Below are 20,618 nucleotides of genomic sequence, written 5' to 3'. Positions count from 1 at the left end.
TACGGATTGCTGTGAAATACCTTTCCTGGTTAGGTTAGGGTCATGGGCGGCCAAGCCAAGATTCGTCCATCAAGGGCCGAGAAATAAAAAAAATGTTTGAATAGACAGGTGTGTAAAAAAATCTTTACACTATTTACGCTATCGTAAAATCAACGCGCACAACTGTGCCCACATAAAACATTTTTCATTGAGAATTTTCTATATAGTTTGATTCATTAACGAGTAGGCGATGCTAAAATTGTTGAAATACACCACTCGGATCGACGTGGGCAAATAGATACATTTTACGTCCAAATGAATGTTTTATGTATAAATATTACTCTGGAGAAACTTTTAAATGTGAAGATATCGAATAACACTCGTAAATGCAGTCGGAACTTATATTTGGAGATATTTTATATGTCAATTAAATTGAGGATATTTTCTACTGTAGTCATTGTTTGAAGTGTGGAATTTATGTTTAGAGCTTAGGTTACAGTAAATAGGCAGAATTATCACAATATAAATTACATACATTTTTACATCTCCGTATTAAAAAAAAGGCAAAACTCCAAATTCCATCCACATCACCTCGGAGGTTGGCAATCGACTACAGTACGTTTCTGCGGATTTTTTTTACCACGAACTACAAAACTATGGAGCCTATTGCCGCCAGCAGCATTTTCGGACGGATACGGCCCGGTGACCTTCCAAAAAGAGCGTATTCCCACCTAAAATTCCGGACTCATCTCTATGCCCCTGGTATTAAGTACGGTCGTGAGCGGAGGTGATCATTTAAAATCAGGTGAACCGGATCCTCGTTTGCCCCCTTCAACATAAAAAAACGATAACACTGAAAATATTATTTTTTTACAAAAAAAACCTTTTAGATTTATATTAGTACCAATAAATTACAGCAATGTAATTTTAACGTATCTCTGTTTTATAAATTCGTTGCTTTTTTATTTTAATTTTACTCACCTTTGGATGTGGTCCTTCGAGCCAGATTCATTACACAAAAGTATGTTCCTTTGTTCAAAATTCAGGCTTAATTTAAACTAAATAAAACACCTTTTATATCAACAAATAATCATTTATTATAAAACAATTCTTATAAAAATATCTTATTCTGCTTTAAAAATAGTTTTGCGGTGGTCATTCGGTTCTTAAACTATTTCATATTTATCATAAAAGAGGACGCACACACCATTAAATGCCATTAACGTCGTGTTTTGTTATTTTTTATTGTAACTTAAAAATAGGAAGGAAGTCCGTTATTTTGAATAATTGGAAATGTCAATTGAGGTAGCAGATGAAGAAATAAATGATGGTAATGATGATTGAAAAAAGTGATAAGACGATATAGCATTGGAAGATAATCTTTTACATTATAATAATTCAAGGAAATAAAATATATGACTGTTCTCTGCATATCATTAATAAATCTTTGCTTTGAATTCTCGTGTATTTGACAAGTAATTAATTACTCGCGCCATTTTAATATCGTAATGGCTGCCATTTTAAAGTATTGTGTTCCTTTTTCAAATACGCAACAAACACTTTATTATATCTATGTACCTTCATATACATAAGTATAATAATTTGTTGTTAGTATTATTAATAATTACAATAATTTGTTTTAAAGGACTCGAACAGCATATTTTTACTTCTGCTTCACTGGACAATATATAAGGCACAAGAAAACATTGCATTTGGTCCCCTATGTTCGGACAAGGCAAAATTACATATTACTTAAAAATATACATTTTAACATTATTGGTATCGCAGGTGGGCATGACCAACAGACGAAATCTGACAAAGTAAAACCTCTGCGAACATTAAAATATCTTAGACGAGTAGGATCCTCGCTTTATGGCAAACTGCCCTAAACAGGACCACCAAATCAATTACTGAAATGTATGGCACAGTACTCACCCTAAGGCCTCATTTAGACGGAACAATTATTGCTGGCAATAACATCTGTCTCATGTAATCAACAAGGGCAAGAATTGCTCCGCCATTGCTCATTCAGACGGGGCAATTTTTTAATGCAATAATTGCGTAATATTATTCCTAGCCATAATAGAGCTGTCTAAATGAGAGTTAGGGTATTTGTTTTAACCATGTCTTAGTGCCACTATTACACCTGATGGTAAGCGGAGTAGTGTCTAGTGTCGATTGACAAGAGGTGTGGAGAACTGAGGAACCGCCCAAGCGCTTGCAAGGAACCAAAAAAAATTACGCTCCTTTAGCAAAAAGACCTATCGAGAGCCTCGCATAAGTTCGCAGCCATTGTCCTCACCAATCTAACAAGGCGGCCGGTCCGAAATGTCTAGAGAATATCTACTGAGGTCCCATATTGAACAGCATCTTGAGGTCCTCGATGGTGAGTTTGGAGGCGTTGGTGTGCCGCGCGCCGGTGAGGATGTTGTCTGCCAGGTCCAGCTTGGCCTGCTGCAGCTTGCGGATGGCCTGCTCTACTGTGTCCACGCACATGAACCTGGGAATGAGAGAATACGGGTTGGTATTACCATACAAAAATAATAAAAAATAATAATATCAGCCCTGTATTTTATACTGTCCCACTGTTGGGCACGGGCCCCCTCTACTACTGGGAGGGATTAGACCTTGGTCCACCGCGCTGGCCTAGTGCGGATTGGTAGACTTCACATACTCTCGAAAATCCCTATAGAGAATTTCTCAGGTACGCAGGTTTCTCCACGACGTTTTCCTTCACCGTTAAAGCAAGCGATAATTCATAAAGAATACACACATATTTTTTTTTTCGAAAAGTCAGAGGTGTGTGTCCTTGGGATTTGAACCTGTGAACATTCGTCTCGGCAGTCCGTTCCACAACCAACTAGGCTATCGCCGCTAAAGCCGTAAAATGGCGGATTGAAATTTATGTCCGATATCATTCCCAGATAAAAAAGCTATAATATACATACAAATATACACATGCTAAAATATACACTACAAATTATAACGGAAATGAAGATTCTGATTATCAAGTTGCCTTTATCTGCTAGTAATTTAGTTCTTTTTTCACCACATTATCGGTGATTTTCAATAAACGATCTCAATCTTAATCCCCGATCCGATCCCGAGAAGAAACCAATCAAAGGCATTTGGAAGCACGTAAAAAAAATCTTTGTTCTGATTGGTCCATTCTGCAATGAATCGAAAATACGGTTTGGAATCGTTTATTGAAAACAAAAGTCATATACATACAAAGACATTAAACTATATAGTTAGTCATAGACCGGACAGTAGCGCCAAATTTTTGCTCCAAAAGTTATTACTAATTGGTAATAAGTCGCTGTGTTATTTGAAATGTCCGTGTGACAACATACCACAGCGTCGTTAGATATTAATAATTACAGAAAATATGCTAATATTCGCATTAAAAACGTGAAAATCATGTGGAAAAAATATGAAGTATTTTACATTGATATGCTATTTCACTGTAGACTCAGTAGCCGTCACATAAGCGCAAAATTTTTGTATGACAATCTTCCCAATGCCCGCTCTATATAATCTTAGAACTCTTTGTATACATACAACCTCTTTTACAAATAAATGTTTTTATAGACTGAAAGACGAAATTAGTGTATCACTCGACTATCAACCCACGCTTAGCTATGAACGTAATCATCCAGAACTTTGAATTACTGTCGGTAATGACATACTGCATTGCACTCATCACCCAGTGACGTTGGATGTACGTATTATGGCCAGGAAGGACACAACAGTGTTTAAATACTGAAAGAAATAATCTGAGATTTTTTTTAACGTGGACGACAATGTGACCCCTCTGCACCTGATAGTAAGTAGAGTGGAATCCAATAGAATGTTGACTGACGAGATATGATTACCCCTAGACAGTCGTCATAATTATTACGGGCTTTTGAATATACACAAGCTGATCCCGGAACGCGACATTTATGTGAGCCACTATGGCGGTTCTAACACCCTGTGTACGGTGGTCGCTATCCGAGCGGATATAAAATATTTCCTACCACCAACAAATATGATTTATCATATACATTATTTTTTATGTAGTAAAATAAACTTCAATTTGATGATCTTAAATATCTCCGGCCCCTTAAATTTACATTATAAAATAAGGAAACGAACGCAATATTGTTTTTAAACCATAAAAAAACGGACAAAGAAACAAGACTACAGCGCTCTCAGAGTGCATGTAACGCGCAATTGTAATTGTTTAAAAATCATGTCAATTAGCATGAACGTGTGTGCGTAAACTAATATAAAAACTTTAGCCAAATTCTTTAAATGCCGCGCACAACACCAATGAAAATAGTTGGCATCGGTTTTAATGTGTGCGTTTCACAATGACTTTCAAACAACGAAATGACAATGGCCGATGTGAGGGGCACCATAATTTAACATTATAAAACAAAATCTCTAATACATATTGTATTAAATAAAATTATAAAGATTCACATAAGACATCAACTGGGTAGTTGACTACTTCGTTCAATACATTTATCATAAATATCATCCAAAATCTTACGGACAAGACTTTTTTAAAACCCACGCAATATGTTATAATGCTTTGAAGTTTGGTGGAAAGGGGAGCTGTCAAAAACATAAATTGCAAACTGTGACGTCACCGAATGGCTCTACCACGAACCCACTTTTTTCACAACAATAAAAAAATTTAACGGTTTTATTGTCAATCAATTTCGATATTACTTCACAGAAAAAATTATTTTCCTTTTATTTTCCGTCATATATTAAATAATGTACAAAACCTAATAGATCATTCATGAATTTGAGACGTAAAGCATTCAAAGCTATTATTTGTATCCATCACCGATGTATTTTCGTAAATGGCGTTTATCCAGATGGGACAGAAGGTTACTGAAACGTTTATTATTATTAGATAGAAGCATTTCAGTTCGCAATCCGAATCGACTATAAATATGACGGTACGTAAAACAGGATAGGTAGATTATTATTACGTTTTAAATAATATAATGCGAATGTGACTGTTTTAACAGAGACTGCTTTAAATTAAAACTTAGTTTAAATTTAGTTTTCAGAATGTTTGCTGCGTAGGCTGTACTGTTATTTTAATTGGCACAGTAAAGTAACCAGACTGCACCTGAGAGTAAACGGAGTGAGGTCCAAATAGAGAATCAACTCTGAAATCTAAATTCTATTACCGAAAATAGATCTACTCCCTCTTAGTAACACGTCTATGAATTGTTTTATTTTATATCTGTTTTATTACTTATATTCATGTATACTTATACTCTTTATCCCCGAACCAAATAAATAATGTATTTAGCAAATACATCGTACAAACTTAAATAAGGAGAGTCTCACTAAAACACAGCTCGTGGTCACCGCGCAACGGATGCGATGGAAATTATCACGTCGTCGGCACGCCGCAGGAAAATTGGCGCGTTCCACTGAATTACACCGACACGTCACATAAGGAAATCTGTTTACGAGCTTTCGTGCCACGTCTTCCGGCGCCTTTGAGAGGCGAAAGAACATCTTTATTATACAGCATTATGGAAAAAGTAAATTTTAAAACAAAGGTTTTTTTGTTACCAAAGGGTTAGTTCAATTGGTTCATTCTCGGAATTGGATTAAAGATTGAGATTAAGATCGTTTCTTGAAAACGACAATTATAGATTATTCAACCCACGAAGACGCGCCGCACGACTCTTTGAGTGGGGAAAGGGGACTGATCCAACCTTCAGCTTGGATGCTATCCATCGTAGTGTGCGTGTGCTCTATGCTACCTCTATTGCTACCTTGCGCACACACACTGCAAAGGATTAGGGATCGCAGTGGGCTTCTTCGTGCGTGAAATGATCACTACATAGTATAAAACAAAGTCGCTTTCTCTGTCCCCATGTCCCTTTGTATGCTTAAATCTTTAAAACTACGCAACGGATTTTTGATGCGGTTTTTCTTTATTAGATAGAGTGATTCAAGAGGAAGGTTTATATGTATAATAACATCCATTAAATAGTGGAGAAATACTGTTATTTTGTTATGTTATAACCGTGAGAAGCCGGAGCGGATCGCTATGTTTTTATATACAACGTTCACAGTTTTTCTGTAGTGTATTTAGTATCAGCATTGCATCCGTGCGAAGCCGGGGCGGGTCGCTAGTGTATAATAACGTCTTCAATGAAACTGCTACGATTCCTTATTACCTAGGGACGCCCTCGAACCAAAATAATATCTTACCTTTATCGCAAAATAGTCGCGTCGCTCGCCTCGACCGCATAATGAATACTTCTATCGGTTGTCATCACTTACATTAATATAATGTAACTGCGAGTGCAGACTGAGAATATTCTAGATTCTTTTCGGATTTTTGGGTTTTATTTAAACACACACACATTGTGTATTTATCCCCAAAGGTGTATGCAGAGGCGTAACCAGGGCATCCACTTTTCGCCAAGTGTGTTCCGTCCCATGATGCGAGAGGATGCGAGCCATTAGGCCCTTTTATTTAGCCTTACTAAAATAACGGGGTTGGTATGTTTGAGGCAAATAAACGTTTTAACGAGTTTTATAAAACGCAAATTTGTTTGTGTCGAGTTACTATCGGTGCGAACGGCGCGCCGCCTGGTTGCATGATTTCTTATACTTAAAAATTTTATAACTTAATTCTATGGCTCGGATTTGATGAAAGAACACTAAATGTTACTTATAATTAAGCTTCAAACTTTCAGTAATTACATTCTGAATTCAATGAGTGGCTTTTGCGCGATATGCGTACGAATAACAATTTTAAAAAAATTGTTTTATATTCCATTTATTATTCATACCGGGTTTTAGTATTTTTTGCATATTTGAGAATTTCTCTATAAATTTTTTGAGTGTATATGAAATCTGTCAATCCGACATAGGATTGCGTAGTGGACTAAGGCCTAATCCCTCAGTAGTAGAGGCCTGTGTCCAACAGTGGATATCATACAGGGCTAATATTAGTATTAATATAGCATGGAAAATCTATGATTTTATGATATGCTTAGATGTATACCTATATAGTTACTTACCTGTATATGTGCACGTGCTTGGTTTGTCCCACGCGGTAGATGCGGTCCTGCGCCTGCTCCTCCAGCTGTGGGTTCCAATGGGGGTCCAGTAACAACAGGTGGTTTGCCCCGCACAGATTCAAACCGACACCGCCCGCGCATAAGGATAGTAGCATCACCTATGGGTTTGAGGAAAAAATTTGAAATTAGGTGTGATATTAAAATAAATGACTAAAGGCTAATTTAATAATAGGTCATGAAAGTAATTTTTTGTTTTAATAGCTATAAAATATCATAAATTCAAATCCACATATCGCCTATAGTCTTTGTTTCCTAAACAAGATATTTTCACGCAAAAAAATATTGCATCTACAGGAGATACGAAGTTTTAAATTTCAGCTAGATTTGAGTCTGAGTGTATATTATTCACAAATAAACCCGTATATAAGCGTACACGCTCGCACCGCATGCGCACGCGCACCAGCCGCAGCACCGACGTCCACTGCGACACCACCGCCGCCTTGTGTCCTGCTGCCTGCACAATGTATACAACGTACCCTAACATCGGAGTTGGGATCGTTGATGGCGTTGATGAGCGGCGGGCGCGCGGGCACGGGCACGGCGCCGCTCAGCGTCACGCACCGCACGCGCACGCGCACCAGCTCGCGCTCCACCAGCCGCAGCACCGACGTCCACTGCGACACCACCGCCGCCTTGTGTCCTGCTGCCTGCACAATGTATACAACGTACCCTAACATCGGAGTTGGGATCGTTGATGGCGTTGATGAGCGGCGGGCGCGCGGGCACGGGCACGGCGCCGCTCAGCGTCACGCACCGCACGCGCACGCGCACCAGCTCGCGCTCCACCAGCCGCAGCACCGACGTCCACTGCGACACCACCGCCGCCTTGTGTCCTGCTGCCTGCACAATGTATACAACGTACCCTAACATCGGAGTTGGGATCGTTGATGGCGTTGATGAGCGGCGGGCGCGCGGGCACGGGCACGGCGCCGCTCAGCGTCACGCACCGCACGCGCACGCGCACCAGCTCGCGCTCCACCAGCCGCAGCACCGACGTCCACTGCGACACCACCACCGCCTTGTGTCCTGCACAATACACGTTGGATTATACTATTACCTTGGGAACGAGCCTAGATAACCTAATTGAGACCCCCCGAGGCAATTCTTGTGCGCTCGGTCTCCACACCGAATGCACGCCCATGCACGGGGGACATTATGTCGCGGACCTAGGCACACTATAGGTGATGCCTACACCCCCATGGTTGCAAGTTCACATGGGGGGTCTGACAGGGACTCGTAGAACAATTCACCTCCCTTTCCTCTCCGCCCATCCTATTACTTCCTCTTCCTTCCCACTTCTTTCCCCCTATTTCTCCCCTTTCTCTCTTCCGCCAGGGCCTCGCAGTCGTTAAGCCGGGGGGTTCGTAGTATCCCATTCGCTTGTCCCCCCGGTGTGAACTGTGGGGTCTGTATTAAAAAAACCTAATTGAGAGTGGAATAGACTGCCAACATGAACGTCCACAGGTTCTAAACCAAAAGGCATGCGCCTCTACCTATCGAAAGTTATAAAAGGTGATCGCTATCTCACCTGCAAAAGGTAGACTTTAAACTCACCTTTGTTAACAAACACGTTCTCATTAAGGCACTGCATGACAGCCTGTATCTTGGACGAGGGCTTGTCCAGCTCGAACACCGGGTTGTTTGGCGACAGCACGGATCTGATCGCCTCGGCTGCCGTGGTGCCCTCCTCAGGTCCCTCCTCTTCCTCAGGCTCGTGATTTTGACCACTCTGCATAAAAAGAGGTAAAATTTATTGGTGACTGAATTGGTGATTTTTTGGTGACTGAAAATGGAATTCTAGTGGTAAATTTGCGTATATATAAGTTGTGGCGTATTGTATATACAGTCAATCGTGTACAGGTAACCCTGGATATAAAAGACAATTGCTAAATTTAAACTATTGGACCATTTTGGACTTCACATAGCACTAAAGTTTAAACATGTCCATACTATCAGCTAATAAAATTTAATGCGTAATAGTGTATGAGTGGGTTTCCACAGTATACCATATGCAACAGCAGGCAACTTCACAATAAATGGCGATACCATCACCACTATGCATACCATCAGCCCACAGCCTCTACTGCTACTCACCCTTCTCTTCTTGGCGGAGTCCTCGAGTGATAGCTTGTTCAGTTCGGCGAGGAGGTCCTTCCCTGCAGGGTCCTCCTCCACCTCGCCGGCGCCCTCCTCGTCGAGCATGGCCGCTATGAGTCCACAGTGGCAGCACACTTGCCGCAGACGTAACAGGAGCACCAGGATCTCGTGGGATTTTACTGGTTTGGCACCTTAAGGGCATAATCCATAAATGTTCAAGTTCCTTAAGGGCATAATTCAAGTTAAATTACTGCTTAGGTTGAATAGTTGTATTATCGTATGACTGCAGTGCTGCAAGTGCGTGTGCATATAAGTTAAATATGGGATAACCTATTTGAGAATGGCACATACTACCGAGATGAAGGTCCGCAGGTTTTTAACCCATAGCACACACCTCGGATCAAAGAGCATTACAATACTACGGAAACCTCTGACCTTCCGCAGTTACGTGTGGATTGTATATCGATTATCGCTCGCTTTAAAATAATAAAACGTCCTCAGAAAATCTACATAGCTAAATAATTCGCCATGAGAATTTCTCCTCTTTTCTGTTTCTCGTTACTTACCCCTTCTACCGAAATTGAAAGACTTATAACTTGTTAATTTATTACCGTATTTAAATAATTCTTTCTGTGTTATAATTTATACAACGTAAATGTTTAATAATAATAAAGAACAAAAACGAGTCCGGTCCCCTATTGTCAATATTTAATCTAGACCCCACTCTGCTTACCATCAAGTGTAATGAGGTCACTTTGCCATGCTCGTAAAAAAAAGTTGCTATATCTAACTGGGAATAAAGTTCAATATGAATCTCGTTTCTTTTCTCCATTCCACCTTCTAAGTGCTATTCCCTCTATTTTACGGTATATTACCTTGCAAAGCGATCATTTTCTTATGCATCTTGTTGTAGTCGCTCTCCTTGTTGGGCTGCATGGCGCCGAGTGCGTCCGAGTTCTTCTCCGCGCGCTGGTGGAGAAACTGAGCGAACAGCGTCTTGGAGAACACTAACACCTGGAGAGGAAACATTTCTGTATTCATTGGAAAGCTATCCATAGTTAAATTAGCTGTGAAGTTGCAACTAGCGTTTGTTTATGTGTGTAGTACATAGAAAGCAAGTTTTCCGTTGGCGATTTCAGAGCAAACTAGAAATTTGGTATAAAACTTTTGGGTGATGGGTATTAGAGCCAGGAGGACGTCATTGTTATACTGCGTGTGCCGTATGAATCATCAACTGTCCATAATATACCTTTTGGTAGACGTTCATCTCCTGCTTGGTGAGCGTGACGTGTCGCTGGTGGGTGTCACGTTCAGGCAGACACGACAACTGTCCTCGCTGCTGCAGCTGCTGTTTGGTCCTGCGCAGGAGCAGGCACCGCATCACCGTGCTCAGCCGCTCCTGCCCGCCCAAGCTCTTGTTATCGATCCATTTCTTCCACATCTGAAATTTTTAATTTTTTATTGTTGATATAAATAAAGAATACTAATCGCTATTTTTGGATCGATCTTGAAAATGAAAATATATCATGGGAAGGACCGCGACCACCTGGTTATTACAATTGGGGTGGCGACCTTGATTGAAGATTTTATGGATGATGTGTTGAAGATCAAGCTCAAGGCTATTCTGATGGCATGAAATTTATATACATAGCATAACGTTTTTTTCATGGGTAGGTGTATAGATAGAGAAATCAATAGGTAGTTGAGAAGTATTGTGATGACGAGCAAGGACTCACCGTAAGGTCGTCGAAGGGCGTGCACCTGAGGAACTTGATGAGCGCGAAGAGGTCGAGGTCCTTGTTCTGCACGGGCGTGCCCGTCAGGCACCAGCGCCGCCGCGCGCGCAGCGCCGACACCGCCAGCGACGTCACCGCCTTGTGGTTGCGCACGATGTGCGCCTCGTCCAGGATCACGCGCCGCCAGCGCAGGCGCATCAGCACACCCGTCTGCGACCAATATTGTCAATGAATCACTATGTAGCTCAAAAGAACAAAAGCTTCTATGCACTACTGTAAAATGTAAATGAATTTGGTTCATAAGTCTTACATTACTATAATTTTTTTTAATAGCAGTTTCTTGATTTTATTAATCGTGAACGATGACAATAATATTTTACTCAACTGTGTAGCAAATTATTGTCAACCGACGACGACATGAACTACGATATCGAGAGGCTCACCATGGCACATCATGACACGAAATACACATGGCGAAAAGTAAGTGTACCTATTCTTTACGCCTTTGTCTACCTTTAAGGAATTTAAAATCGTGAATGTGTATGATGATCAACAATAATGACAAACTACAGATACATCACCATCCTGACGAATACGCTTTTACATTAAAATCAGTCAACAGTACCTTCTCATCCTCCCTCTGCAGTATGTTATACGTGGTGACGACGAGGTCGTACCCGGCGAGTCGCTGCGGCTGCGTGGGTCTCGAAGGTCCGTGGTGCAACAACACGCGCAAGGCATGCGGGGCGCAGTGCCGGGTCACTTCCCCGGCCCACTGCTGCATCAGGGATGCTGGGCAGACGACCAGCGTGCCTCCGGAATGCACTGGAATAATTATTATTATCGACATCATTTCATCATTCCCATAACCTTGTTTATCATTACCAAATATTCTCACTACTATTATCAACCCTTTTTAATTGTGTCCGTAAGTGTAGTTTATTCAAATAGATTTTTTGAAACGGAAATACAATTACCATCATGACAAAAAAATATTATATCAAAAATTAAGAATAATTAAATGTACAATATATAAAATGACATTAAGATTTCTATATCAGTTTTATAGATATATATCACACGTTATATACAGGGTGTACTCACACTTGCCCCCTTTCCCAGGTCGCTCGTCGTCGGAGTCATCATCATCTATGTTCTTCTCCTTGTCGCTCACTATCAGCGATATCATTGTTATCGTTTTGCCGAGACCCATGTCGTCCGCTGTATGTATCAGGTTGTTCGATTATACATGGTGTTGCAGAATAAGGATACAATTTTTATGTGTACAGATAATGTTCTGCAAGTAATAAAATGGTTTGCTTTTACATATCCCATTATTCGACTATGACGAAGCACAAAATGGTAATGATTTTAACTTTATGTGCAAGTTTCACTCTCGTCTCTTCTATTGGTGTATGAGACATTCTATATGGTAAGACGCGCCGCCGGCGCTGTTGCAGTGTATAGTTTGTAATGCGTACCGAGTATGCCGCCGGCGGGGCGCTGCGTCTCCCGCCAGCGCAGCCAGGCCAGCGCGTGCAGCTGATGCGGCATGAGGCGCGTGGCCACGCCCGCCGGTGCCGCCGCCAGCTCCGACTCCGGCGGCCGCGACGCCAGGGACTCGTGCAGGTCGCGCAGCCGCTCCAGGATCAGGTTCCGCTCGGCCATGTGAGTCGACATCGCTGCGATGACGGAAATAATATGTATAAGTACTAATCTTTAATTATTACACTATTTATAGCTATGTTCATGAAAGGCTGTTGGTACCACAAATAAAAAATAGATAACAATAACACAATTCGGATTTTTTTTTTGATAGTACCTACGTGTTACAATTGCATAAATACACATCTAAAAGACAAATGATATAACAATATATAAACAATTATCATTTACCTTGTTTGCCGAACATCCTGGGTTGCACCGCATTACTGGCTTTCTGTATTTCGTCCCAAGTGAGACCCTTTTCGAAGCCATCGTTCTTAACATCGTCGACAGTTGGGTTCTCTAAAATATGTATAAATTATGTTTATAATGTGAAAAAAAAAAAATTTCGAGAATACCATGAAATGCCAAAGAGTTAGATAAAATAAGTTGGAAAGTTATTTTATCTAACTCTTTGAATAATAAGAAGAGAAAGAGAAAGAAAAGAGAAAGAGAAAGAAAATAGAAAGGGAGAGAGAAAAAAGAGTAAGGTAATTGACATATGATGGTAGATGACGAACACACGTAAAGGTTGAAGAGTAAAACTAGCTTATTATAATGAAGAAGAAACAGGAGCATACCTGGCTCTACGACCATATTGGCGACCTTGTCTCCCTGGCGTCGAACCTCCGCCTCGAGTCCCGTGAGACGCTCTATGTACTTCACACCGCCATCGGGGAGCGTATTGATATCAATTTGTTCCAGGAGGTTCTGCAAAAAGATCCTTATGTAGCAGTAATAAAATACGTCACATTATTTTTCGTTACTTGTCAGTTTTAATGGTGCAGTTGGTGATGACTTCGCTGTTGTATTGTAATCAGAACTACCTATCTGTAATCTGTATGGCAAATTCAACAAAATTCGTTTAGCAGTTTCTGCCTCTATATCAACAAAATATGACAAAGTTTTTTATGGTATGGTAACAGCAACTTGAGCATAACCCTGGTATTGCCGACGTCCACGGCCGACGGTGACCACTTGCCACCTACCATTAGGTAAGTCGATAGCTCATTTGCCTTGGTAGGAAATCAAAATAATCAAATTCTAAATATCCACACATTTCACACATCTCCTGCGTGCCCATGCTCTACACCTGGTTACGAGGTTGAACAATCTGCTCATCACGTACTTTGGGAGTGTGGTCTCTGGCATGAAGAGCGCAACATCATGTTAAACAGTATGCAAATAACATCTGGGGTTGTATACTACATGGACCTTGTTGAGACTAGACGGAATTTCCGTGCTTTCCGGCGTTTTGCCATGCCTATTGTAATCAAATCTAACAGCTCATGTGATAGGACCCTTTCATTTAATTTTATCCGTGGTGCTTTATAACTAGCTTATCTAGTTGTAAACGTCCCTATCCTTGAGGTTAAATCGCCTCCTTACATCATGATTTTGTCACCCGCATTGCTCTGGAGAGAAGTGGACAATTAATATTTCCAACTCCTCCCTATCTTTCTATTTGATTAATTTCGTTGCGGGATAATGACATATTAGTTTTCCCTGAGACTCGCCGAGCTTCACTGCTCGGTGTCATAAAATGCGTGCCACTGCTGATCCTGGCTTACAGGAGTTGTAGTGGTGGGTGTGAGGGCGGGAAAGTCTCTACTAATATCCACACATTTTTCTAACTAAATATCCACACAATTTCCCATATACAAGATGATGATATACTCACCAGGAGCGTCTCTACCGCCGTGTCAGCCGTATCAGTGATACGGGGCCCCCGAGCTTTGGGCCTCTTGGCCCATACCTACATTAAACTAAGCAGGCGCTCCAAAGTTTGCACCGATGATACTCACTTTGACATTATGCAGGTCCTCCTTCAAGCTATTGAGTTTGCGCAATTCGTTCTCCCTGACATGTTTGGACACGTACACAACGCCCTGGTTCGGGTAGCTGGGCGGCACCAGGTACGACCTGATGGTGTTGTCCTTCTTTTTCGGCGATACGTCTTCCTGTTTCGGTTTTGGAGATTTCTTCACCCTCGGCGACTTTTGTACTATGCTTACCTAGGATAAGAGAAAATGGTTTAAATTTGGAATAAGCTACTTCAACCGTCATAACACATGAAAATAGTTTATAGTTGCTTAGTGTGTGTGAAAACCTGTTGTTTCGTGGTTATAATAATATCAGCCCTATATTATGTACCTATACAGTCCCACTGCCTGACTTGGAAAATTTAGTCATCAAGGGAAACAATATTTATCGACGTAACATCGCACCTTTCGGTAACGACACGAAAGTCGATATGCATTCGTTAGTTTGTCATTTTTTAAATGTTGTGGATTATGAAGTCATTTTAACAGTTTTATTGTACCTGCGTCGTCGTCGTGTATTGTAATTCTAAACGATATGTTGATATTACTATACCTACATAATACAAGGCTGATATAAGGTTCAATTCAGTCACTACCGTTTCGGAAAAAATGCTAGAATGGTCGGTTTTCAAGCGGAAATTTATGCATCGAAAATCAACTTTAGTTTAAAGGAATAAACGTCAGGAATCAGCCTTGAGCTTCTGTAATATAGTATGATATATATTGAAAATAGACTAACCAATGAGTTTCAATAGTTAACCACAACTTTATAACTTGAAATTAAGCCCGATAAACCGATCTATCTGATACTCAAACACTTTAAAATTAAAGCATAATTTCCAACTCTCAAAGTAGCATAAAATCACTCACACTGGTATTCGGGCTTCGAGGCATTTTGCATTATTTCCTAGTTATTATTCTCAACACGACATTCTAAGACAACTTCAAACACTCTAAACAATAATATTTGAACGCACAATTCAAATTATTTAGATAAAACACAATATCAATGCAAATCTCACATTTACAATCTTACTAAATTGTCGTTACTTTTTTATGAATATACCCTCAATTCAATAAAAATTTTAGATTGTGGCTCCATCGTTGGTAGACGATGATTTTGCCAATGTCAAAGTTGAAAGTAGGAAAAGTTACGGTAAATTGTTATGGGTCTAATATTATCTATGACTGTTGAGCGGTACTGGGGAGCGGTAAATAAAGCAATGGCATTACAAAATAATATACCCTCGTTTTTGTACGATAACCTTTGAGTGCGTCTTCTATGACAACGTTTTCTTTGACTATGAATGGATTTGAGACATGTGAACTAAAATTGTGGCTTTATGTCTTTAGCCTAGGGTTCGATATTCAGTTGAAGGTTTGATTTGAGAAACAAACATTTTCATCGTAACATAATTTGTTAACTCTATTGGATATAAAAGTCTTGCCACTTAACACATTATAGGGCGAAAACAACATCCGATTACCATGCCAGAATAAATAACTACACTGCACTCGCGTGCAATCTAATACAGGAAATTCACTGCTGCTGATGGTAGGATATATTTTATACCCGCCTGGACAGCGACCACCGTACTTAGGATGTTAAAACCCGCCATAGTGGCACACGTAAGTGTATCGCGTTCCGGGATCAGCCTGTGTAGATCCGATTCCCACAGGCCGGCATAATTGTGTCGACTGCCGAAGGGTAATCAACTGTCGTCGACATTCTATTGGTCCCCACTTCATTTCCATCGGGTGCAGTGTTTTCACTTTGCCGTGTAAGTACACATCATAATATTATTTTGAATAGCATGACATTGCATTTTTCAACGATAATTTAAGCTTAAAAGTAAGGTTGAGAATCCTATGTAATAAAGAATCGAAAGTAGGTACACATATGTGGCGGTACAATCAATGCATACACCGCCATCTCGTCAACATCGCCGGAACTGCAAGATGATCGATGCGTTGACACAACTTCTGTGCTTTCACACAGCAATTACGATAGATGGCGACAGACGATCCTGGATTACGCTTGCAGAATTTGAGCGACGCGTTGCATATATACCACCTTCGAATAGGAACCGTCGGAGGGGCCGCGGCCGGTCACAAGCAACATCTGCCTAACTGGGAGTCTTCTCGTTCCATAGAGGAACGCAACCATCTGTTCCTCTATAGCGGTGTCTACCTTTCCGCCGTTAAACATAATTTATCAAAAAAGTCTACTACTCGAAACTTATTTTCTCCCTTCGATTCCTGTGCCTTCTAAAATCCTCAATATTATATAAAACTTCCACCTTCAATCGCCGTAAGTGCTTTTTAAAATTAAGAATAATAAAAGTCCGAATCTATGTAAATAAAAATCAGTTGCCGAAATGTATGTAAAGGCAAACAAAACGTGAGAATAGCTTTATTTATTTGGCTGAATCTTTTTTGTTGTGCTTGTTATTATAAGGACTAGGTTTTATCAAAGAATAATTTTGAAAAATTAACGGGAAGAGAAAAAAAAGTTGGCAATTTGGGTGAATTTTTTCTTATAAGCTCATCTCCGAAATCACCTAACGGATTTAAATGAAAATTTTTGTGAGAGTTTAGTTACTTAAAGCTTGAATTATAGGATTATTTTGGATCCGATAGGTGGCACTGGTCTAGACCTAAAATATGAAAGGTTTACATAGAATGCTATCTGTGGCAGGACACCGCCAGCCGGGCCCACTACTAATAAATATGAACTACGTCAACTTAAACCCAACACTCGTTGTATTGATCTTCAATCTGTAAAGAAAGCGCATTAAAACTCACCTCATCGTCATCACTGCTCAACGCGATGATTTCAGGCACCGTGTCGATGATTGTGACATCATCATCATTATCCACACCGACCATCACTTTATCAATCCGTTTGTGTAAGATATTCTTCAAAGTGTCAATCCCACTGGGCTTGCTTGGTTCTTTCGGTGAGGTTTCAGTAGAATCCACTATCTCATTGGTAATATCTTTCCGGGGGCTGGTGAATGGCGAACAGGTCAGTCTGGAAGTGTCGCTAGGTTCCACGGGTCTTATCGGCGATTTATTACCAACATCGATGTCAGGTAATTCTGACAAGCTGTTCGTTGATCCACTGTTTCTCGATTTCCGATGACTCTAAAAAAATATTAAACTATGGAATATTTTCTAATACATGGTTAAACTTTTTCCCCCTTATTCATAGACGGTATTTATCTAAGCTCAATCTTTGCTGTAAAACACGTCTTTTTCTCAGTGCTGACGGCATGGTTGCATTCGCAGTGCGTAGACACAGGGCCGTTGTGATTGGCTAATATTGAGATTCAACTTGAATCTAGTTGGCTGTCAGATAAACAAAACTGAACAAACAGTATGCTGTCAGATAAACAAAGCTGAGAAACACTTGTTATCACAGCAATTCTCCGTCCTTAGATAAAAAGTCTATGAATAAGGGAGTAAGACTATTGTATAATTTGTAAGGGCAGATATTGTACTTACTTCGTCAGATTGTATGAAATCCGATTCGTCACTGTCATTACCCTTAGGTATATAGCCCATGATGCTCATGCGCGTTGCTCGCGACATTACCATCTGGTCTTCATCAATACCATCACTATCATCACTGTGGATCACTTTGCGACCTTTCGGTTTCTTAGCCGATTTTCCTCGAACTTCATCGTCACTATCAATGATTGCTTTTCTGTTACTTGCATATTCATCATCAGATGGTACTTCATCACCATCACTATCAACGTCATTACTATCATAATGATCATCATTTTTATCACGATTATCATTGTGATTATCATCATCGTGATCGGCTTTGCTAACATTACTATCATCATCGTGATCGTCTTTACTTACATTACTATCAGCATCACTGTCAGTAGAGTATTTCATATCATCGTCAGCTTTTGAAGTAACAGATACTTCATGGTTGTCAGAATCATCAAGTTCTTTGGTATTGTAATTATTTAAATCCTTATCTTTTTTCAAATTTGATATTGGTTGATCATCACTACTGTCACCATCTTTATCATCTGTAATACCATCAGTATTACCATCATCATTATCATTTGACATTAAATCATCATCATTACTTAACATATCATAATTATCGGAAACAGGTTGGTTGCTAGTGTCATTTTTTAATGGAGTATTTTTCAAACAAGACATCTTCTTGTTTTTGTTGTGTTCTATGACTATAGAGTTATCCAAGTCAGAGTCAAAAAGCATCCGTTTCTTATTTTTATGAAGTATTGGCGTGTTTAATATTGTTTTCTTGGTGCTTGGTGGACGTCTTGGTATCAATTCTGGCGAGTCTTGTTCTATATAGACAAAAATATTTTCGCCTAAATATCATTATGTAGCTGAACAAGTTCAGCCTTTCAAAAAGCCGATGCACTTTTGCATTCTTACCAAAACATTATTACCCTTTACAAAAATAAAATGAGACAGGATTAACATTACTGAACAAGAAAAAAAAATAACTTCCAATTAAATTAAGTGTTTATAAGCGATATGTAGTTTTGAATTTGTTCAGCTACTTTTGTGGGTACATACAATGAAAAGGCAAAAATTCATACATTACTAAATATGATTTTGTGAACTGAGGTTCAATAATAATAAAGACCCCAGTCAGCTTAATATCCAAGTCATTTTTGATACCCATATAAAAAATTCAAAACTGAATGAGCCATAACCTTCTCAATAATATTTGGAGACAAAACCTTAACTATGCAAAGAAAGGCAAATTTTTTATCGAAAATTTTTAATCAGGTTAGAAAAACGTAAAAATAAGTGCTGATTTTAAATATGTATGAAAGTTAGTATCGCAAATATATGGTCAATTGAAACTGTCAATAAACTTATGCCTACTTTTTTCTGTCATATAAAATATTAATGGATAATACATATGCACATTTTTTAATTACTCTGTTTTTTAATGAAAACTGTATGAAAATATATTCTGTAGTCTTTGAGTTCAGACACAATGCGGCATAGGAACTTTGTTTATGTGAGCATAAGCTGCTTAAATATATTATGATTAATGGTATGTTACCATGAACAGAAACTTACCCTCTTCATCTGAGCTCAATACTATCTCATTATGAGACCTTGATTGTCGGCTACTACTTGCTGTACTCTCACCTAAAGAAAATTTAAAAAAAAAATAATTAAATATAAAAATATAGTCTACAATAGTTACTTTTTTTTTATATTTATAAGTAAGTAATTGAATTTATACTTCTTAATTAATTAAATAAAAATTATGTAAGTAATGTGCAAGATTTTATGTGACTAATTATAATGTATGTACATGATATTACGAAGATATTACTTACCACTTGTTCTAGATCTTGCAAATGACACATTGCTTTGTCTTTTAACTTTGGATGATTTTCTTTTGATGTCTTCATCACTTTGAGATTCATCTGCAATAAAAAAATATTTTGAAGGTTGAAAAAATAATATTGTCTGGAATATAGGAAAACTATATAAAAAAATGAAGTGCTCGATTTTTTTTGATTCACAGATTCGTAAACAAGTTCTGACAAGTCAAATTTCCAGTGCATTGAGCAACAAGACGTTTAACCCTTACCGTCTGTAAGAGATTCATCCGATTCAGGAACAAATACTGTGTGGTCTTTCTTTTTGGCAGAAAGTGAATTATCTGCTACTAAACTGTCGTCTATTACTTCGGAATCAGACCCACTATCGACGCCAGTCTTATCACGGTACTCAAAAAATGAATTCTCCATCATTTAAGTCTTAATTCGAAGTAAATTTATCAAAGAAATCTGAAATACTTCTTCATTACTCGATCAAAACAAAATACTTGCGAGAGTTATGCGTTTTGAAGGGAAACTAGAATACAAAATATTTGATTTTGAATACCGACAATCTCTATCCAATACAACTGTCGTTTAATTCACGTTTTATTGTTTATTATGTTCATATGATGTTATAGAATAAATGTAATAAAATCACAAGTAAACTATATAAAACTAGGTCTTAATTTTAGGAAAATTAGAATTTAGCAATTAAGTCTCCTATTTATAGTGTAATAAATTTTATGCAAGAAATAAGCGTAATATTTAATAAAAAAATTGTCTAAAATAAAACGTAGTTACTTTTTTCCTACATCAAGCTCGTTC

At 39.1% G+C, this 20,618-nt stretch overlaps 1 protein-coding gene across 2 annotated transcripts; it reads right to left on the bottom strand.

Moving 5' to 3' along the window:
- Positions 1–1,964: 1,964 nt before the first annotated feature.
- On the bottom strand, positions 1,965–20,383 carry LOC115449634 (transcription termination factor 2). 2 transcript variants are annotated; one of them, XM_037438066.1, is made up of 19 exons: positions 20,063–20,383; positions 19,806–19,895; positions 19,540–19,611; positions 17,959–18,788; positions 17,257–17,598; positions 14,434–14,643; positions 13,210–13,339; positions 12,821–12,931; positions 12,406–12,606; positions 12,029–12,145; positions 11,550–11,749; positions 10,925–11,134; positions 10,438–10,629; positions 10,064–10,202; positions 9,186–9,379; positions 8,646–8,820; positions 7,954–8,117; positions 7,032–7,189; positions 1,965–2,479 (listed from the first exon to the last, which is right to left on the bottom strand). In XM_037438066.1, exons 1-19 carry the CDS (start codon positions 20,223–20,225, stop codon positions 2,323–2,325), a joined length of 3,855 nt encoding a protein of 1,284 aa, XP_037293963.1. In that variant the 5' UTR covers positions 20,226–20,383; the 3' UTR covers positions 1,965–2,322. The 2 variants fall into 2 exon arrangements, with proteins under 2 accessions (XP_037293963.1, XP_037293964.1); XM_037438067.1 differs by lacking the exons at positions 17,257–17,598; positions 17,959–18,788; positions 19,540–19,611; positions 19,806–19,895; positions 20,063–20,383 and adding an exon at positions 15,322–15,539.
- Between the last annotated feature and the right edge of the window lie 235 nt (positions 20,384–20,618).

This window comes from Manduca sexta, chromosome 13 (genome assembly GCF_014839805.1).
Source record: "Manduca sexta isolate Smith_Timp_Sample1 chromosome 13, JHU_Msex_v1.0, whole genome shotgun sequence".
In the NCBI taxonomy this organism is placed as follows: domain Eukaryota; kingdom Metazoa; phylum Arthropoda; class Insecta; order Lepidoptera; family Sphingidae; genus Manduca; species Manduca sexta.
Note: the sequence above shows the minus strand (reverse complement) of the source record. Positions and strands in the feature narration are given on the sequence as shown.